We start from the raw sequence: 22449 nt of genomic DNA on the forward strand, positions 1-22449 counted from the left end.
GAGGCTGGACGCTGGCCTGGTACGGTGGTCGGCCCTGGAGAGGGCTTGAATTACCCGCCGACCCGTCTAGATTTCTTAAAAAGGCTTTTCTCTCTCTCTCTCTCTTTTTTTTTTGCTTTAGAGACAGACCTGTTGCAGCAGCAGTTTTAGGAATATCTGGTGTCTCAGACAATAACAGCCTTGCCTTGGATTTCTGTCCCACCGTGTTGCCAGTTCCTCAAAGGGAGTTGCAGAGTCCTTCACAGATAATTTCAGTTCCCTTTGATTTAAAACAAAGCAAGCGTTGTGTCCTTGTTCTGGAGTAATCGCAAAGCCTAGTGAATGAATGCTTTTTGTGCTGTATGTTTTCACGTGTATTGCCTTTGGGTAAATTCAGACATCCGAGGCTGATGGGAAGTCCTGTCCCTTAGAAGTGGTCCTTGCCTCTGGCCCTACCTGTCAGATCCAACGTGCAAATAGCCTCGAAGTTCCAGTCCTGGAGGGGTGCCGGCTGGAGCCTGAGGTTGCGGTGTCAGTGGCCCGATTAGGGCCCCCAGGCTGTAGGCACTGGGTTTTTTAAGGTTTGATAAAAATAGACAGGAAACCAGTTTCTGAGGTTGTACCAGGAGGTTAGAGAACAAAGTGGGGGTGGCAAACACAAGTGTGAAGAAGGGGGTGGACAAGTGAGAGAGATGTGGAAGGACAGAATAGGGTCACAGGAGGGGTGGGGGAGTGACAGAATAAGGAAGTGGAAAAAATAATTTTCCCTTTAAAAGCAAAAAGGGTCCCCATATTTTAGATGGCGGTTAGCAAACAAGTGCCGAACAGGGTAGCCTGTTTGAGAAGTAATGAAACCTGCCTGGTAGGACCTCACTTGAGGCTTTCAATGGTTTTCAGAGGCTTTTTTGTCCCTTGCAAACTCATTAAAATATTGGCTTTGACCTTTTTAGATTCAGAGTGCTCTCCTGCTGCGCCTCCTTGCAGCCCTCTGGTTCTGCCGGTGTCCCCCTCTGTGTTGAGCCCCCTGGGGGCTGCTGAGGTGCCTGAATTCAGGGCCTCTTCACAAGATGCTTGTGATGTTTCAGATGTCTGGTGCTTAGTGACGATTTGATTTAACGTGGAATTCAAGTAGAAGAGAAGGGCATCTTGGTTAATTTCTAAATAAGCAGAGTAGGAGTTCTGCATCAGTTTACTGCGTTTTGTGTGAAAGATTTAATTATTCGAAAGGCAGAGTACAGAGAAACTTCCCTCTGTGTGTTCACTCGCTAAGTGGCCCCAACTGCCTGACCCCGGACTCGAACGCCATCAGGATCTTCACATAAATGCAGGGCACTGGGACCATCTTGCTCTGCTTTTTCCCAGGGGCATTAGCAGGGAGCTGGATCAGAAATGGAACAGCCAGGAATGCAAGTGGCACTCATAACCAACTGAGCCACGATGCCACATACCATTCATCTTTGTATTACCGTGTTTGCCAAATATGTTCCATTTTGTCTTTTTATTGTTTATTAAGAAATGAGAAAGTACAGACAGAAACAAAGCTACTCTGGCGATAGAAGTGAAACTTGCCGTTCCTCTACCACCACAGTAAACCATCCTGAGTTTGTCATTTCTCATTTCCACGCTGTTTTTTTTATAATTTTAATGGTACACATGTGGATTTGTTTTATCAACTAATTGTTGGGGCATGCATCCTGAATGGTGCCAGTTTGGATCCTGGCTGCCCAGCTTTGGATCCAGCACCCTGTTAAGGTGCTTGGGAAGGTAGCAGAAGGTGACCCAGGTCTTTGGGCCTTTACACCCATTAGGAAGACCCGAAAGAGATTCCCGGCTTCCTACTGACCCAGCTGTGGCCATTGCAACCATTTGAAGAGTGAACCAGTAGATGATTCTCTTTGTGAATCTGTCTTTCAAGTTTAAAAAAAAAAAATTTTTTTTTAAGTAAATAAATAAGACCCAGTGTGGTGGCCTGGTAGCTAAAGTCCTGGCCTTGCACACACCAGGATCCCATATGGGTGTCAGTTCTGATCCCAGCAGCCCCACTTCCCATCCAGCTCCCTGCTTGTGGCCTGGGAAAGCAGTTGAGGACAGTTCAAAGCCTTGGGTTCCTGCACCCGCGTGGGAGACCTGGAGGAAGCTCCAGGCTCCTGACTTTGGATCGACTCAGCTATGGCCATTGCGGCCGCTTGGGGAGTGAACCATCAGACAGAAGATCTTCCTCTCTGTCTCTCCTCCTCTCTGTATATCGGCCTTTCCAACAAAAATAATTCGATCTTTAAATAAATAAATTGAAGACATTGTCCAGTTATTGTATGGACCTTATTTAAAAAAAAATTAAAGCTTGAAACAGCTGGTATAATTAGAAATTTAAACTTGAAATTTTATAAGAAATTCTTCTTATATACAGATAAAATGATGTGATGCCTGGAATTTGCTTCAGATTAATCTGGTAAAGAGGGTACTCTTGGTTGGGGCAAGATTAGCTGTGGATTGATAGTTGCTGGGTTTGAATGATGGTTTTGTGGGAGTTCATTATGTTATATTTATGATCAAAATTCTCCATTTAAGTATTTTTGAAAATGAGAAAATAAAATTAAAGAATTACTTGTGTATGCTAAAAAATGTTGTGTATCTATGTATGTATATACACGGAGTCTTTAGAAAGCTCATGCAGAATACAGGCGATGAGAAAACCATGGGAGCAAATGTTCAGCTTAGCCATGAAGACACCTGTGTTCTTCAGGGCAGTGCCTGCGTTTGTCTCCCAGCTCTGGGCCCTGGCTCCAGCTTCTGGCCCTTGCAGACCCCGGGAGGCAGTTAGGGCTTAAGTAATTAGGCTCCTGCCACCATGTGGAAAAGCTGGATTCCTGGATTCATGCTCCAATTCCTCTCAGCCTGGCATTTAATGAGCCCCAGTAGATGGGAGTGTGTGCACTTACTCTACCTCTTGAATTGTTAAAAGAAGTTTGTGGAAAATTGAATAAAAAGATTAGCTTGTTTGAAAAACAAGGAAGAGGGACAGGCAGTGTGGGATGGCAGGTGATACTGCCATCTGCAACACTAGCATCCCATGTGAGTGCCAGTCAAGTTGTGGCTGCTCCAGGTCCAGTCCTGCGCCCTGCTAACACACCTTGGAAGGCAATGGAAGATGGCCCAAATGCTTGGACCCCTACAGCCTAGCAGAAAGAAGCCTTGTCTCTTGGCTTCGGTCTGGTCCAGGTCTAGCTGTTGTGGCTATTTGGGGAGTGAACTAGTGAATGGAAGATTTCTCCGCTTCTTTGTCTCTGTAGCTTTGCCTTTCAAATAAACAAAATAAATCTTAAAACGCGTGGATTTTAGAACTTTTTTTGCACTTAACTAAACATATCTTTTAGTTCCATTACTCCCATGAACTTTAACTCAACATGCTTTTGTGTGTTGCACAGCTCCCAAGAACCAGCTCTGCCTCTCTGTCATGAAGAAGTTGTTGGTTATGGTGGTTGTGAAGAATGTGTGCAAATGAAACTTGCCTGTAATGCTTTACTCTGAATGATGCGTGGCCACATTTGGGGATGTCACTCGTATTCTCCCATTTCATCTGGGAGGCCAAGGGCAGAAACCTTCATTGGTGTCTGCATCTTCCATGATTTTTAGTGAGAGTATTAAATTTAAAAGAGCTGAGTTTGGAGTCTAGTTTGCCATTTGCTGGTTGACTCTGAGCAAGCCTATCACAATTTGGGATAGAAAGAACACTGATTTTGGTATTAGACCCAAATTTGGATGCTTGTTCTAGAATATTGTCTGGTTGTAGTTGGTTAAGTTTCTTAATGCCTGTGAGCTTGTTTTCCAAGTTGAACTCCTTAGTCAAGCATCTGGAAGGACTGGGGACAAGGCAGAGAGGTGGCTCAGGGAGTGCTTCTGAGAACGCCCCATGGGTGGGATTGTTTGTGCTTATCAATGGAACGTTAACTTAAAAAAATTTTCCCAAAGTGGACTTGTCTCTTACTGCTCCCTAAAAAAATAACTTCCTTCTATAAAATAGCTCAGACTTTAGGAAGTAGAATTAATTTTCTCCTCATAGAAGCACTTGCTGTAATTCCTGGGACTCTCAACATTGCTGGATTATGGTACATTAAAAAGTATTAAAAAGGCTCTAAGTCTAGGTATAATAGAAGACTGGGTTTCCTTGATAAGATCAAGTTTTGCTTTTTTTGTGTTTTTTTTTTTTTTTTAAGATTTAATGGAAAGTCAGATATACAGAGAGGAGGGGAGACAGGGAGGAAGATCTTCCATCCACTGATACACTCCCCAAGTGGCCGCAGCGGCCAGAACTGAGCTGATCTTAAGTCAGAGATGGAGCTTCTTCCACATCTCCCATGCAGGTGCAGGGTCCCAAGGCTTCGAGCCATCCTTGACTGTTTTCCCAGGCTACAAGCAGGGAGCTGGATGGAAAATCAGCAGCTGGGACATGAACCAGTACCCAGATGGGATCCCAGAAGATATAAGATGAGGACTTTAGCCACTATGCTACCATCCATGCTCGACCCGATAAGATCAGTTTTACAGTGGTGTGTTGAAAGAGTTAAATTACATTTCTTGGTTCATAATAGATAATTACTATTTCTGATTAGAAAAGTTTGTAACCCCTCTTCTAACTAGTACTTTATTGTCTATACTATTTAGTTAATTTTCAATATTGTCTTAGTAAAATTCTATGTTCTTTGATGCTGGGAACCACGGCTAGTTCTTGAAAAACATTAAGAGACATGTGTAACTCACTGCTTTTTTAAAGATTTATTTATTTTTATTACAAAGTCAGATATACAGAAAGGAGGAGAGAGAGAGAGGAAGATCTTATGTCCAATGATTCACTGCCCAACTGACCACAACAGCCAGTGCTGCGTCGATCCGGAGCCGGGAGCCAGGAACTTCCTCTAGGTCTGCTACGCAGGTGCAGGATCCCAAAGCTTTGGGCCGTCCTCAACTGCTTTCCCAGGCCACAAGCAGGGAGCTGCATGGGAAGCGGGACTGGCGGTATTAGAACTGGTGCCCATATGGGATCCTGGCACGTTCAAGGCGAGGACTTTAGCCACTAGGCCACGGCGCCAGGCCCCTCAGAAAATGTTTTTATAAAAGAGTGTGTGAACTGAAATGCAAGGTGTGGTATTGAAGTAGAGAAAATGTTTCTAGGTAAAATGTCACAGGATTTTCCAAATTGTTAAATTCAGTGCTTAAGTACTTCTAGCATCTCAGATGTGGTAGGTCAAATAGTAGCTTTTTATCACCTTTCCCATCTGGAAAATATTAGATCTGCTGCTAGTGGTTTAAAAAACGGGTTTTAATTATACAAGCAAATATTCGAGTAGAAAAGTCAAATGACAGTGGCATAGCCTATCCTTGACCTACTCTGTCCTCCCACTGGTCAGAACAGTCACTGAATTTTGTCTTATCTGTATAGATTTGCATTTATAGATTTGCGTTTATATTGATACTGAAAATGAGATTTGTGTGTCTGTGGTCATGATTAATTTTTAAATTTTTATAGAGTCTAGACATTACCTAATGCTAGTTCCTTTTCCTCATCCCTTTCCCATTTGATAAATGAGGGAACAAGTTCTAAATGGTTGGTGGCTTACCTAAGTTATCTGGTTAGTGACAGAACCAGGACCGCCATGCCCACATTAATCTTACTAAAGCAAGGGATGGGCTTGAGAAAGTACAGATTGTTGGGGGGGGAATAAAACTAGTTCCTCTGTTGCATAATTATTCCATCTAAAGATTTTTCTTTCGTGTACTTGGCTCAAAAAAATCTAAGTCAAGCTCAAAATTAGTAGATGAGCACCTTAAAGCATCATACAGTTGACTTCGTAATTAGCAGAGTTGAAAGTGATGAGAAGATCCTTTAATTTTCTTTGTGTCTGCAGGAAGGTGGGAGTCAATCATTTTGACAAGTCCCCTGAAAAGAACAGCTAGCAGGAGCTGAACCCTTTTCCATCTGGTCTTTGTGGCAGAGGCAGAGAGCTCTCCAGCAGCTCTACACAGTATGCAATGCAATTGTTTGTCATGATTCATTTTTAATTTCATAAGGAATACGCATCGTTTTATTATGTGATACGTATTTGTTTAGCTTGCATATTGTAGGTGTCATTCCATGGTGGTACATGTATTTTTATTTATTTTTAAATATTTGAGACAGAGAGGCTTAGCTAGTGCTCCCAGCCACCCTTCCCTCTTCAAGTGTCCACTCAGTGAGGACAGGGCTAGGTCAAAGCCTGGAGCCTGGAACTCGTTCTGCGTCTCCCATGGCAGGGACCCATGTTTGTTAGTTACTGCCTGCTGCCTATTAGGGTGTACATTAACAGGAGACTAAATTCAGCACTGGGATTTGAACTCAGGCACTCTTATACGGGATACAGGTGTCTTAACTGCTAGGCTAGTACCCACCTAACTGTATTTTTTAAGATATATTCTAATTATTTGAAAAGCAGTTACAGGGAGAGAGTGATCTATCTGCTGCTTCACTCCGTAAGTGGCTGTAGCAACTGGGAAGCCAGGAGCTTCCTCCAGGTCTCCTCCACTGATACTGGGACCCAAGCACTTGGGCTATCCTCCACTGTTCTCCCAGGCCAGAAGCAGGGAGTTAGATCAGAAGTAGAGCAGCTGGGACTTGAAACAGTACCCATATGGAATGCAGGCAATGCAGACAGCAGCTTTACACGCTATGCCACAGCAGCAGTCTGTAAGCATTTCGCTTAATGTTGTATGTATAGGTTGACACAACTATTTGATTTCTTTTGTGTAACACTGCTTTGAATAGCTTTGTAGATTTATCTGCAAACAGTTTTAATAGGTACTTTTCTATAGGATAAGTTTGCTGAAGTGGAGTTCTTCGATAAAATGGTATGTCTAGATTTCTCTTAACAAACTATTATGCTGATTTACACTCTTGTTGAGAGTGTGTGTGACTATTTATTTCTCCACCTGCTTATCAATCTGATGATCAGGTAATCTTAAATTTTTAACATTTTGATAAAAAAGGAGCCCATTGTTTTAACATGTAATTCCATGATCTGATAAGATTAGCTATTTTAAAATTAGTTTTTTTTGTTGTAAGTCATACTATAAAAAATATGGGCGTTAAGACACCACCTCCATATGAAGTTACCTTGAGTAGTTTCTGGAGGAGAGGCTGTGGTTGTGGTGCTACAGGTAAAGTTGCTGTTTGCCATGCAGAAGTCCCATAGTAGAGTGTTGGTTTAGATCCTGGCTGCTCTGCTGCTTATCCACCTTCTGCTGACATGCCTGGGAAGCAGCAGATGGCCCAAGTGCTTAGGTTCCTGCCACCTGTGGGGGAGAACTGGCTACAGCTTTTGGACGTTGTGGCCATTGGAGGTGTGCTGAGTTCTTTCTTGGCCTTTCCTTCTCTCTTGTCATTGTGTCTTTCAAATAAGTAAATGAATGTTTTTGTTTTTGTTTTTTAAATTGTAAAACTAAAGTTCAGAATTTATTTTGGTGCAAAACATTTGAAACACTTTTTTTTTCATAATCCACATTTTCCATGTTTTTTTTTTTAACCCTTCTATTTTAGAGTGCACTAGAGTTGGTTTAGAGTTTTTTCTATACCTCCAGTGAAGCATTCTCTTGTTTCTCCAGATATGATGTGCTCACTGATGCCCTCTGAACGGTCTTCTGGGGCCTCTTTCCTGCAAAGCAACAGAGCCTCGTTTTCTTGGGGTTCTTTGGATGAAGAATTGGATGATTCCTTGCTGGAGCTGTCTGATGGCGAGGAAGATGACGGCCATTTCAGTTACACAGAGGAAGAGATCCAGGAGCTTTTAAAAGATGATGACCTGTCAAATTCTTGGGGAGGAGGGTTGCAGAAAGATGATGGTCGACATGTTGAGAAAGGAGGGAAAGGGGGTGCAGTTTTCCTTGATCCTCCCAGAGAGGATAGCTCCCTGTGCAGCCCGGGACCAGTACCTGAGTCCCCTGGTCTCTCTAAACTACCTCAACTACATACATCAGTTGGTGTCCGGCCAACTCCTCCTAAATCCTTAAACAGACGTTTTGCGCTAGAAAATAATCTCATAAAAGTAACTGTTGTTGCACCATTTAATCCAACAGCTTCTGATGCTGTGCATGATGAGAGCAAGATTAATTCCTCCAAAATTACAGAAAACCCCTCTTCCCTCAGGGAAGAGATGAGAGATAGTCCCACCTTGAATGAGAGTAGACCCTGCACTGAATCCAAAGGGGTCAGACCCATTAATTCCACCCAGGATGGGCCTCTGTTCTCTTCTTCACATGATAACATTCAACAAACTGTCTCTGATAAAAACCTGCCTCATAGTAAGAAACCTACACCTATATCCCCTCAGATCTCACACCGTCCAGAGACTCCGACTGCGGAGTCAACCTGGCAAAATGAAGAATCACAAAAATCAAGTAGTTCTGAAATGGAGTTTTCGGTTGTTTCTAATGCACCCAACAAAGTAAGTGCCCTTTTTTTGGTTTTGTTTTTTGAAGGTGAAAAGAAAATTGAAGTTACTTTCATTCAAAAGCTGTGTGGATGAGTTCTCAAGTACTGCCTATCTCCGTACATGCACAGCCTCCCCTGTTAGAAGTCCTGCACCTCATGTAGCTTGTCAACCTAGCAGAGCTTTGTATTGAGACAGAATCAGTTTTCATCTTGCTTGGCAGTGGATCAATTATTTAGGCCATATGCCGTCACGTTTCTTATCTGCAAATTGGAGTATATTACGGTTCACAGTGTAGTAAAGATTCATGGAATAATGGATTTATGGTCCCTGATAGACCTTATTCAGTTGTGATTTAATAAATAACTAATATGGTAATGGTTTCTTCATTTCTGTCTTCGATTAAGCCTCCATCCTGGGGTGGCAGGCTTTTTAGTTGGTGGTAGCAGCCCTGAGTCGGGGAAGAGTCAAGAAGCTTGAGCAGCTTTACCTTCTCTACCCTGTTTTCCCATCGCTGCTGCTTAGCGGTTCTTTGCCTTTGCTTCTTCCCGAGAAGCATAGTCGCTAGCAAGATGACAGTGCACAGCATACAGCAGAGTCTGAGGATGTGCACTGGGGACACGCCTTTGTAGTCTTGGGTTTAAAAGTATTTACATAAATAGTGCTGCTCTGGTGCAACTAAAAACTATCTTTTGTATTCTTTCTGTCCTGGGGGCGAAAACAACAGGATATTTGTGACAAAGATTCTGGGAAGATGAAAGCCAATGAGAAAAGACTAGGCAAAGTCATTCCTGTTCTACAAACTAAAACCAGGTAACATAACTGTAACTGAATATTTTGAATTTTGTTGGTTTTCTTCAGTTTGTTTCTTCTGCTTCTCAGTTATCCTTAATATAAGTAAAATATTAAATAATATTAAATAAGTATATTTTAATGTCTGAAATTTTGGTACTATCAACTGTGTGATCTTGGGAAAATCAAATAATCTCTGTTTCTGCATTAATACCTTCTCTGCTGCTTCTCATGGTTGTTTTTTTTTTAAAGGGATTTTTTCTTTTATTTATTTATTTTAAAGATTTATATATATTTTATAAAGTCAGATAGAGAGGAAGATCTTCTGTCTACTGATTCACTCCCCAGGTGACTGCAATGGCTGTTGCTGCGCTGATTTGAAGCCAGGAGCCAGAAGCCTTCTTCCAGGTCTCCCATGCGGGTGTAGGGTGCCTAGGCTTTGGGCCGTTGTCTTCTGCTTTCCCAGGCCACAAGCAGGGGGTTGGGAAGTAGGGCCGCCAGGACACAAACTGGTGCCCATATGGGACCCTGAAGCATGCAAAACAAGGACTTTTGGCCACTAGGCTATCGCACCGGGTCCTCAAGGTTGTTCTAAAAGTGAAAATATATGGGACCAGTACAATGTCATAGCGGATAAAGCCTTTGTGATGCTGACATCCATATGGGTGCCGCTTTCTGTACCAGTTGCTCCACTTCCAATCTAGCTCCCTGCTAAATGGCCCGGGAAAGGCAGCAGAGGATGACCTGGGTACTTGGGCTCTTGTCACCTGCGAGGGAGACCTGGGTAAATCTTATATTTACTGACTTTTGCCTGGTCTATTCATTTATTTTAATTCTATTTTCTTTAACTTTAGTGTCATTAATTTTTTTAAAGATTTATATTTATTGGAAAGGCAGATTTTCAGACAGAAGGAGAAACAAAAATCTTCCATCCATTGGTTCACTCCCCAAGTGGATGTAACGGGCAGAGCTGAGCCGATCCGAAAATAGGAGCCAGGAGCTTTGGGTCTCCCACGCAGGGGCAGGGTTCCAAGGCTGGTTTTATTATCTAAAAAAATATATGGGGCCCGGCGGCGTGGCTTAGCGGCTAAGGTCCTCGCCCCGGGATCCCATATGGGCGCCAGTTCTAATCCCGGCAGCTCCACTTCCCATCCAGCTCCCTGCTTGTAGCCTGGGAAAGCAGCTGAGGACAGCCCAAGACTTTGGGACCCTGCACCCGCGTGGGAGACCCTGAAGAAGTTCCTGGTTCCTGGCTCCAGATCGGCACAGCACCGGCCGTTGCTTTCACTTGGGGATTGAATCATTGGGTGGAAGATCTTCCTCTCTGTCTCTCCTTCTCTCTGTATATCTGACTTTGTAATAAAAATAAATAAATCTTTAAAAAAAATATATATATATATATGTATTTCCTTGTATATCTGCCTGAAAGGCAGAACGATAGAGAGGGAGACAGAAGAACTTTCATGTGCTGATTTGTTACTCAAATGACTACAACAGCTAGGGCTGGACCTGGCTAAAGTAAGCAATTAGGAACTCCATCCAGGAGCAAGCCCTTGAATCCTCATCTGCTGTCTTCCCAGATGAGTTAGTAAAGAGCTGGATCGGAAGCATGGTAGCCGAGACTTACACTGACTTCCCAGTGTGGGGTGCCAGGGTCTCAAGTGGTGGCTTAACTTGATATATCACAATACTAACCCCTTTTCAACAACATTTTGAAGTGCTGTTAATGAAAACACTATCTAAATGCTAGATTTCATTCCCTTGTGTACGGAAAATCTGGGTATGCATATGATAGAAGGTTAGAATAATTTTTAACAAAACTGTTTAAGCATGGTTATATAGAAAATCATCTACTCATCTCTTGCAGCTTGCATTCAGCTATCCTGGGGGAAAAATTCTTGTAGGAGTGGCAGATTTAAACCATTTTTTTTTTTTTCATTTTAAACAATTTATTCAGCATTTTATAATCTTGTGTATTTCTTCACATACGTAAGAGTATATATTTCTAACCACCAAACTGGGGAAAGGCAACTGTACTATCTGAAGTGGAAGTAGATGGCTTGAGGTTCTATCACTGGATCATGGAGGGTGCTTCTAAATCCTTTTTCATAACAGCACTGGAACAGGTGACTTTTTCTCTACTTCAGTACCAGACAAAGCAGTTGGTTGCATTTAAAAGCCATATTATTCATACATACATATACATACATACACATATATACACACATACCCTCATAAGTATATAAAGAGATTTAAACCAATTTTTCAGTGCATTCTCTTGTTGCCAGGAGATGGCAGTCTCTCTACAGGGGCTGTTTCAATTGAATGTCCTAGGAAAAAAACTCTTAGATTATACAGTTATGTATTTTTTTTTTTAAGATTTATTTATTTTTATTACACAGTCAGATATACAGAGAGAAGGAGACACAGAGAGGAAGATCTTCCGTCCGATGATTCACTCCCCAAGTGAGCCGCAACGGCCGGTGCTGCGCTGATCCGAAGCCGGGAACCTGGGACCTCTTCTGGGTCTCCCACGCGGGTGCAGGGTCCCAATGCATTGGGCCGTCCTCGACTGCTTTCCCAGGCCACAAGCAGGGAGCTGGATGGGAAGTGGAGCTGCCGGGATTAGAACCGGCGCCCATATGGGATCCCGGGGCGTTCCAGGCGAGGACTTTAGCAGCTAGGCTATGCCGCCGGGCCCACAGTTACGTGTTTTTTATTGTACAGTTATATATTTTATTATATTCTGCTTGAAATTTTAAAAAATCACCAATAAGACTAAGAAAATTCATTTTTCTGCTACTCCTAATCCCAGTTTTTTTGTTTTTTATTTTCTTGGTATAATTGAGGAAAACTTTGTGCAATGCTTATGGTGGAAATTCTACCAGAGAACAAGACGAGTTGCTACATTTATGATCTCTGTATTCTTATCCACTGACCCAGTGTCAGCAAGAGCCACAAATCATTTTTCCAGGGTCCCCATTGCCCCAGTTGCCAGGTTTAGCTGGTTGTATTCTATCTTTATCTCCTCCTTGTCTGTGATTCAGTGAAGCTGTTTCCTGACCTTCAATTATTTAATAAGGCTTTTTTGTTTTTAGGGACTAGGTAAGCTTTGCCTTCCTTGTCAATAGAGAGTTTGTACCTATTTCTTCTTTGCCTCTTTGTTTCAGTTCCTATCTTGATTTAACTTCGTACTTCATTGACAAACATTGTTTTCTGCCACTAGATCTTAAATTTTTTTTAAATGTATTTGAGAGAGAAATGGGCAGAAAGAGAAAGCTGTTATATCACACTGGTTCATTTCCCTAAGGCCCACAATAGCCAACAATGTGCCAGGCCAAAACCAGGAACCCAAAACTCTCTCAGGGTCTTCCATGGGGATGGAATACTTCCCAGTGAGGAGCTAGGATCCAATGCAGAGCTGGGGCTCGAGCTGGGCACTCTGGTGTTTGACCTGGGTGTCCCCGACAGGTCCTTAAACGCTGCACCAATGGCCCCTTCCAGGCACGAGCTCTTAAAGAGGATTTTGCCTCTGAAAGTTGGTTCTAACTAAATACCAGAACCTGTCTTCTCACTGAGAATAACTGTACTTGTTCTGATGAACAGTTTTCTCTCCTGCTTTGCTTTCTTTCAGGACAAGTGTTCCGACATTTTCACAATCGGATCTAGAACATCAGAAGCAAATTTATCTCAGGAGGGTCATTGCTCATATAGAAGATCCAATGGACTCCAGCCAAGGTAATTGCCACAGACTGGCGCATGAACCACATGATGGGTCTTTACCTTTACAACAGAATGCAGCTTAACATGGGACATTGTTTGGAATTTTCTTAAATGTATGAGAAGGAAAATTTTCTTATCCAGAGTTTTACCTCAGTAGATTGCCTCACCAATAATCCCTTAAGAGGTTTGGGTAGCTGCTATTAGGGAAGAATCTAAGTAGACTTATCAGAGTGTTTCTGCATATGATGAAGAAATTGTTCGCTTCCGGGGCCGGGGAGCCAGGTGAGGGCGTTCCTGTCGGGGCTGCCGCGGCGGGAGGGAGCCCAGAGGCACCCTCCCAAGGCGCCGCTGCCCATGCTGACCACCGGGCCCTCAACCTGCCGATGCCATTAGGAACACCACAGTGCCAAGTGCTCCCCAGGCCAGCAGTGACTCCTTGGTGGGCTATGTGCTGGGCCCGTTCATCCTCGTCACCCTGGTCGGGGTGGTGGTGGCAGTGGTCATGTATGTCCAGAAGAGGAAGCAGGTGGATTGGCTTCGCCACCACCTGCTCCCCATGTATAGCTACGACCCAGCAGAGGAGCTGCACGAGGCCGAGCAGGAGCTCCTCTCAGATGTGGGAGACCCTAAGGTGATCCATGGCTGGCAGAGCGGCTACCAACACAAGCGGACACCCTTGCTGGATGTCAAGACCTGACCCTCCCCCAACCTAGCCCTTCTGGACCTTGGGGTCTGTCCCTCCTCCCACCAGCCCCACAGCTGAAACCGCACACCCACCGGCAAGCACTCATGGGCACCTCCTCCTGGGGTGGAAAAGGAGCTAGGAGCCAACCTGGCCCCTATAGGTTAATCCCACAAGGGCTTTAAGGTGATGGACCCAGATGTGTAATATTCATTATATATTTTGTAAATAAAATGTTTTGTGGCGGGGGAAAAAAAAAAGAAATGGGCCCGGCTGCGTGGCCTAGCGGCTAAGGTCCTCGCCTTGAACGCCCCGAGATCCCATATGGGCGCCGGTTCTAATCCCGGCAGCTCCATTTCCCATCCAGCAACCTGCTTGTGGCCTGGGAAAGCAGTCGAGGACGGCCCAATGCATTGGGACCCTGCACCCGCGTGGGAGACCCAGAAGAGGTCCCAGGTTCCCGGCTTTGGATCGGCGCAGCACCGGCCGTTGCGGCCACTTGGGGAGTGAATCATTGGACGGAAGATCTTCCTCTCTGTGTCTCTCCTCCTCTCTGTATATCTGACTTTGCAATAAAAATAAATAAACCTTAAAAAAATGTAGTTTGGACTCCATGAACAATTTCTTTTTTTTTTTTTTAAGATTTATTTATTATTATTATTATTAGAAAGCCGGATATACAGAGAGAAGGAGACACAGAGAGGAAGATCTTCCGTCCAATGATTCACTCCCCAAGTGGCCGCAACGGCCGGTGCTCCGAAGCTGGGAGTTAGGAGCTCTTCTGGGTCTCCCACACGGGTGCAGGGTGCCAAGGCTTTGGGCCATCCTTGACTGCTTTCCCAAGCCACAAGCAGGGAGCTGGATGGGAAGTGGGGCCGCTGGGATTAGAACCAGCAACCATATGGGATCCCAGCGTGTTCAAGACGAGGAGGACTTTAGCCGCTAGGCCACCACGCCAGGCCCTAAAGTAATTCTTTATCGTGACAAAACGTGAACTTTACTGCCTTAACTATTTTCACATGCACCTCTCACTGGCATTGAGACCATTCATATTGCTGTTAACCATCATCACAACCCTTCCCCAGAACTTTTTTAGTTTTCCAAACTGAAACGTTGCACACATTAAAAAAATAACTCCTCTTCTTCCATTTTTCTGCCCCAACCATGGGAAACTACTGTTCTACATTATGTCTGAAAATAATTTTATTGACAGGATTATAAAACCTAAATCTGAAAAGTTATAAAGTGTATTAAAATCTGATGGCTTATTCAATTTTGGTGGTCTTCTTTTCTGAGTTACTTTTTTTTTATTATTATTATTAATACTAGTTCCTATTTTTTTGAGTAATAGTGTTTTTTTGTTTTTTAGTTTGAGTGTCCTCCTAAGGTCTGTTTATTAGGCATCGGTCCCCAAAGTTTTTTTTTTTTTTTTTTTTTTTTAAAGTTGTTTGGGGAAGAGTCTTAAGCCACAATTTAAACTTTGCAGTATATAGTGATTAAGCATGGTTTTACAGACCTTTGCATTTTAACAATTGAAGAATAGAAAAGTTTTAGGCAGGTTAACAGGGAAATCGCCAGCAACCCGGTGAGTGAGGAAGAATTTAACTCCACATCCTACGTGGTGAAGTCCAGGAGAAGCAAATAGGGAGCCTGAGCAGTAAATACAGGCTGAGCGATTATAGGCTAGTTGTCCTTTTCCCTGGCTGTTCCAGACTTTCTATATCAGTGTCTCTCTCTATCTGAAAAGCCAAATGGGAAGCCTGATCAGTAAGGTACAAGCTGCGTGATTATCAACTAGCTGACCTTTATTAGTCTCTGTCTATCTGAACTAATTTTGGGGCTCATAAGCAACTCTGATGGTTGGTGTAAGAGAGGCCTGGGAGCCAAGGCTGGAACTAGATAAGGACCAGAGAAAGCTCCTCTCCTGAGTCCAGAAGGAAATTTACAATCCTTTTATCTCTGAGTGCCACCCGGGACTCCTGACTGTAGTTCTGATGTCACCAGACCCTATGAGAGGGTTTTGGGCTGCTACCATCCCATGTGGGAAATCCAGTAGGAAATGACTGACCTCAGAGTTCTCAGTCTCTGAGGGCATTCACAAATGTTTTTTTTAATACCAAAATAAGCTTATTTTTGAATCCTTTCTCCATTAACCTTTTAGTTACCCAAATACTCTTTTGTTAGGGATTTCCTTATTTGAAAAATAAAGTAGGGCCTGGTGCAATAGCTTAGTGGCGAAATCCTTGCCTTGCATCTGCTGCTCCGTATCCCAGCTGCTCTACTTCCCAGCTCCCTGCTTGTGGCCTGGGAAAGCAGTCGAGGATGGCCCAAAGCCTTGGGACCCTGCAGCTGTGTGGGAAACCTGGAGGAGGTTCCTGGTTCCTGGCTTCTGATTGGCTCAGTTCTGGCTGTTGTGGCCACTTGGGGAGTGAATAAGTGGATGGAAGATCTTTCTGTCTCCTCTCTTGTCTATCTGCCTTCCAATTAAAAGATAAATCTTAGAAAGGAGAAAAAATGTAACTGACTGTGTATAGCTTACTTATCATTGAGCTTTTGTAAGAAATTAATTTTCCTATTGCCTTCAACTTTTTTTTTTTTTAGATTTATTTGTTTTTATTTGAAAGGCAGGTTTACAGAGAGAAGAACTAGAGGAAAAGATCTTCCGTCTGCTGGTTTGCTCCCCTAATGGTTGCAGTAGCCAGGGCTGAGATGATCCAAAGAGCCAGGAGACTTCTTCCAGGTCTCTGACACGGATGTAGGCTCTTAAGGATTTGGGCCATCCTCCATTGCTTTCCCAGGCCACAAGCAGGGAATTGGATGGGAAGTGGAGTAGCTGGGACATGAACCCTTACCCCTGTGGGGTTCTGGCGCTTGCAGGTGCAGGATTAACCTGTTGAGCAATCCTAGCAGCCCTCACTCCCCAACTTTTTGTTTTGTTTTGTTTATGAAAGGTAGAGTTACAGAGAACAAGAGAGGCTTCCATAGGTTCACTCCTCAAAAGGCCATAATAGCTAAGGTTGGACCAGGTGGAAGCCAGGAGCTTCATCCAGATGTGTATGCATAGAGAGGAGCATGTACCTAGGCTGTCTTCCACTGCTTTTCCACACACGTTAGCAGGGAGCTGCATGGAGCACCTGTTTGGGATGCTGGCTTCATAGGCTGTGGGCTTGCTTAACTTACTGTGCCGTGGTATTTGTCCCTGCCTTCAGTATTCAAATAGGAAAAATTGCATCTCAGATACCATGCTGCATCTTCTGAATAAAACCTTGTACAAGATTTGACCAACATTTAGATCCTTTAAGCTGAGTTCTTTCTACTCTGTTAGGAGTTTTTGTGAGCCAGAGGGACTATATGGGATCCCAGCACATGCAAGGCAAGGACCTTAACCACGAGGCTATGGTGCTGGGCTCAGTGGGCAAATTCCTAAAGAGATGTTTATGGGCAGAACTGGATGCATAGAAGTTAGAGAAGCTTCATTCTTGTGAGAGAATTCCTTCTCATAATCTTCTCTCCCTATTCAGCACACTCGTGTCTAGTACTTTCAGAAGCACTGAGTTTGAAGGTTATTGATTAGAAGAGGAAGACAGGATGTTGTTGGTTCTCTGGGAATTCATGATTTAGAGAAGACAGTGATTCTACCACAATATGATTAGTGCAGAAGGAGGAAGGAAGGAAGCTTTCTGTTTGTGTTTGGAAAGGGTTGTAGGTGAGGAAGTGGGGGGAGATGCCACAGAGGAGCCTGTTAGTTTAGTTACTCTAAGATTTGCTTGGAAAGGTTTTGGGCAATTTTCCACCATGCAGGAAAAAGTCCCCTCTTGCCAAGTCTCGAATTATTTAGTAGATTTTTAAAATTTGTTTTCTGCATCTGTGAAGGGAAAGGTTAAAAACTGAGACGTCAGAAGAATTTTTTTGTTCCAGGTTCTTTTATTTTTTACTCAAGATTTCATTAAGCAGTCAGATATTACTCATACTGACTTCTCAGGCCTCTGCTGGTGAAGTGTTTTTTCCTGAACTATTTTAGGTTGGTGGCAGCAGAGGCACTACCCTCCAGAGTGCCTGGGGGAGGGCCGGAGGGTTGATATGAAAGCAGTGTGTCTGCATTCACGGTCTGTGGAACGGGCCTGGTCACGGCTCTCCCCTCCATGAGGGGACTGACTTTGGTTTATGTCCTAAGCATTTGACATTGGTAATTTCCAATTATGTTTTCTGTGCTCATTTGGGGCATTTAAAGCACGTTTCACAAGAAAGGCAGTGAGCAGCTGCTTGTGTTGTAACATGTTCTTCCTTCTTCAGCGATTCTATCCCATTATTGCAATAATCTCTACCCCCAATACTCAAGAGCAGCTGGAATGGCTGATACAGTAGAAAAATTGCATACTTCAGAGGTGAGGAGAATAAAAGCTGGTTCAGAAATAATTTCTGGAGTAGCCTACTGGCTAAATCCTTGCCTTATAACCACTGGAATCCTGTATGTGTGCTGGCCCTTGTCCTGGCTGCTCCTTTTTCCATCCAGCTCCCTGCTTGTGGCCTGGGAAAGCAGCAAAGGATGGCCCAAGGCCTTGGGACCCTGCACCAACATGGGAGACCTGGAAGAAGCTCCTGGATCTTGGCTTCAGATCGGCTCAATTCCGGCCATTGTGGTTACTTGGGGAGTAAACCAGCAGACAGAATATCTTTTTCTCTGTATTTCTTTCTCTGTAAATCTGTCTTTCCAATAAACATAGATATTTTAAAAAAATAGGAATTTCTGGGTTTGCAATCTGGCACCACTGTTATAGACTGGATAACCTTTAATCTTTAAATCCCGTTTATAAAATGGGGATAATAATGACCCTTAGCTTATGTTAAAATTAGCTATGTAAGTAGAATATGTCACTCTGGAACCTAAGATTAGCCATTATTAGCAGAAATTATAACTTTTCATACTAAAGTTACAGGTAAAATAATTCAGTGTCTGGTGTTTATTTTTAGGTATGTGATTGATTTTTATTTTTAAAAATTTGTTTATTTGGGATGCACAAACATGGTACAGCAAGTTAATCCTTTGCCTGTGGTGCCAGAATCCCATATGGGCACCAGTGCAAGTCCCAGTGGCACTGTTTCTGATCCAGCTCCTTGCTAATGGTCTGGGAAGGCAGTGGAGGATGGCCTGAGTGCTTGGGCCCTTTCACCCACAGAGAGACCCGGAAGAAGCTCCTGGCTTCGGGTCAGTGCAGCTTCTGCTGTTGTAGTGATTTGGGGAGTAAACTAGCAGATGCAAAATCTCTATCACTCCTTCTCTCGCTGTAACTCTGCCTTCCAAATAAAAATAATTTTTAATAATAGATTAAAAAAGAAGTTTGTTTGAAAGGCAGAGAGAAAAAGAAAACAGAAGTCTTCCATCTGCTGGTTCACTAGACAGTGGCCAGGACTGTGTCCGGGCAGAGCCAGGAACCTGGAGCTTCATTCTGGTCTCCTGTGGGTAGCAGGTCCCCAGGCGTGTGGGCCACATCTGTTGCCTCCCAGGACGTGCAGCAGCAGGAAGCAGAGCCACAAGTCCCACCCAAGCACTCCACGCAGGATGAAGGCTTCCCAGTCACTGTTCCAAATGCCTACTTGCACCAAAGAAATGCCAGAAGTCTCCTGTTCTGGCAGTACCCATTAATGGAAAATGTTACATGAAATTATAAAAAAGCAGAAAGAAACCATTTCTATCTTCTCTTTAATCTCCTAACATGAATCTGCTTGTGTATCTTTGCCAAATGGCCATTTCGCCTTTACTAAGAGTTCTAGTAATGCAATATTTATTACCATGAAGCAGGCCGTTCATTGCTTTGAAAACTAATTGTTGGAAAATTATTACTTGCATCGAGCCAGTCTTGGCTTCCCTGTAATTTCTGGTGCTCATTTCTAGTCCTGCCCTCTAGGATTACAAAAAATAACTTTGCTTGCTGATTTTTTTAATTGTCTCAGATATTAAAAATAATGATCTTTTCTTCCATACAAAAAAAGCATCTATAAATTCATCCTGCCACTTTGAGATGGCAAAATTAACATTTTTATTCTTATTTTTTTTGTGTGGTAGAAAATATACATGGAAGTTACTATCTTGTAATCTGCTTTCTGTATATTTAATATGGTTTTTTTTTTTTTTTTTTTTTTTTTTTTTTTAAGATTTATTTTATTTTCATTACAAAGTCAGATATACTGAGAGGAGGAGAGATAGAGAGGAAGTGGAGCTGCCGGGATCAGAACCAGCAGCCTTATGGGATCAAGGCGGGGACCCCAGCCACCAGGCCACGCCGCCGAGCCCATTTAATATGTTTTTAGGAATGTTTTTCCATGTTAGGCATTTTAAGTTAAGATGTTGCTGATTGCAAAGTCTTAAATAATTTATTCCATCTGAATAACTAGGTAGTTTTCATTACTAATGCTACAGTAACATTCTAGTTAGTATTTATGTACAGGTCTTATGTACAGGATGTATGCCTAGAAGTTGAACTGCTTGGTAAAGTATGTGAATATTTAAAACCTTGTTAAATGCTACCAGATTGTCCTCCCTAGGGAAAAAAAAATATTATTTTAAACTCACCAATTTTTTTTTTTTTTTTTTTTTTTGAATGGTCAATAGCTGAAGTTTATTAGCAGCACCAGGCTTTTAAAGGAAGGTTGTCACGTAGGCATCCAGGGAGGAGGGGCTTGAACCAGTCACATGTCAACAGCAAGGTACAGTTCCCCAAAACACAGCTAGTTCCTCTAACAGGTTCTTCATCTAAACCTGTGAACCAGGATGTACCAATTTATTTGAATGGCAGTTACTGAGAGAGGAGGGGAGAGACAGAGATCTGCTGGTTTACTCCCTAGAAGGCTGCAGTGACTGGGACTGGGCCAGGCTGGACTAGCTAGGAGCTGCTTCTGGGCACAGGGGCCCAGGCGCTTGGACCATGTTTGCTGCTTTCCCAGGTTGCATCATCAGGGAACTAGATGGGAAGTGGAGCAGCTGGGGCTTTAATGGTGCCTAAATGAAATGCTGCTATTGCAGGCAATGGCTTAACCCACTATGCCACAATACCAGCCCCTAATATTTGTTACACTATTTCCTATAAATTGAAACTTGTATCTAGAGGCAGAATCAGATTCTAATAAATATTTTTGGTTCATGAATGCTGTTATATATTTAACTTATATCCAATTATGAAACATGCATAATGACAGGTTGTTACATTAATAAGGATATGACGTTTATTAAGGTGTTAATGCCACATTTCTGCATTATAAGGAACATTTTTTCCCTTTTTTTTTAATCAGTAAGTCAACTGTTGGGTGATGCTTCAGTACCATATAAATTTCTTTTTCTGCAACAACTGATTATTTACCTAATGGTTCAACACAAATTCGTGATCCTTGCCTGAATGAACTCCTGTGCTAGGATTTTAAAAATCATTTTCTACTTACTAGCCAGCATTCTTTTGTAAATTCCTGTTTTGTTTTAATTTTGACTGACTTGTTTTCACTTTATGTGAGAAACAATTCCAGTTTAGAGGTGGATTTGGTCGTGGACGTGGGCAGCCACCTCAGTAAAGTTGGAGGAGATTATTTTGTGTTAAATAAACCTGTAGCCACAAAAAAAAAAAAAAAAAAAAAAAAAAAAGGATCTGCCATAATTGGGAATGGGCAGGCTGAAGACAGGAGCCCAGCTCTCTCCAGCTCTTCCCTGTTGGTGGATCAAAGGCACCCATCAGCAGGAATCGATTAGAAGTGGAGGAGCTGGGACTTGAGCCAGACATTTGATAAGGGATGTGTAGGATTGTCCTGAGAGGCATTTTCACTGTTCTGACCAACCCCTGCTCAAAGTCTACTTTTCAGCTTCAGTTTGTCCCCTCTCATTGTAAAAGTATGTTACAGTTAGCTATACTTGCTTTTCTTCTAGGTTCTTTCTTTGTCTCAGATCTGATCATTAGCTTCCTTAAGTTGGTTCTCATTCGTTTTGAAGCTACTACATTAATCTGCTTTTATTATAGTTAGAAAAAAAATGGGACAACATAAAATGTACTATGTTTTAATATATAGTTCAGAGGATTGGCATTGTGGCCAAGCTAGTTAAACCATTGCTTGCAATGCTGGCATCCCGTACGAGTGCCAGTTTGAGTCGTGGCTGTTCCACTTCCAGTCCAGCTCCATATTAATGCACTTGTGAAGGAAACAGCTGGTGGCCCAAGTATTTGCCCCTCTACCACCCATGTGGCTCCTGCCTTTGGCCTGGCCTAGACTAGCTGGTGCAGCCATTTGGGGGTGAATTGAAGAAAACAGTGAATTGAAGATCTTTGTCTCTCCCTGTTGGTCACTCTGCCTTTCAAATAACATTAAAAAAAAAAAGAAGAAGAAGAAAGAAAACATTTCCAGATTCCTCTTTTTGAGTGTGTGCTTTTGTTCTCATTTTATGTATCAACCTGTGATACGCTATTCTTACCTGAGTCAGTTATCTGTAAAAGACATTGTAAAAATGACCAGAAGACTTCTTTATTTGCTCACATATTTAACATTTCCAGTGCTCTTTATTTTTATTTTTCTGAAAGGCAAGAAGACAGAGATCTACCATCTGCTGATTTGCTTCCCACATGCCGGAGACAGCCTGAGGCCAAGCCGGGCTGCTGCCAGGAGCCCAGAACTCATTGTGGGGCTCCAGGAAGGCTGTCAGGGACAAAGGACTTGCTATCAGCTGTTGCCTTCCACTGTATACATTAGCAGGAAGCTGGAATACGCAGTGACCAAAATCTGAACTTGGGCCCTGTGATGTGGGATTCAGGCATCACCAGCAGTGTCTCAGCTGCTGTACCA

The 22449-nt window shown here is 43.0% G+C and overlaps 2 protein-coding genes across 3 annotated transcripts in view; both read left to right on the top strand.

Moving 5' to 3' along the window:
• S100PBP (S100P binding protein) overlaps positions 1-22449 on the top strand; it is a 36275-nt gene that overhangs the window by 775 nt on the left and 13051 nt on the right. For both annotated transcript variants that reach the window (XM_058678422.1, XM_058678427.1), the window contains exons 2-4: positions 7612-8450; positions 9163-9248; positions 12862-12965. In XM_058678422.1, the coding sequence (XP_058534405.1) occupies positions 7614-8450; positions 9163-9248; positions 12862-12965 (1027 nt within the window). In that variant the 5' untranslated portion in view covers positions 7612-7613. The remainder of the gene's footprint in view (positions 1-7611; positions 8451-9162; positions 9249-12861; positions 12966-22449) is intronic.
• On the top strand, positions 13312-13865 carry LOC101524500 (small integral membrane protein 29-like; the record flags this gene model as incomplete). The annotated part of the gene is made up of 1 exon (XM_012928791.2): positions 13312-13865. A coding segment is annotated over one exon (336 nt), but the record flags the coding sequence as incomplete, so codon positions are not given.

This window comes from Ochotona princeps, chromosome 2, assembly GCF_030435755.1.
Source record: "Ochotona princeps isolate mOchPri1 chromosome 2, mOchPri1.hap1, whole genome shotgun sequence".
NCBI classification, from domain to species: Eukaryota; Metazoa; Chordata; class Mammalia; order Lagomorpha; family Ochotonidae; genus Ochotona; species Ochotona princeps.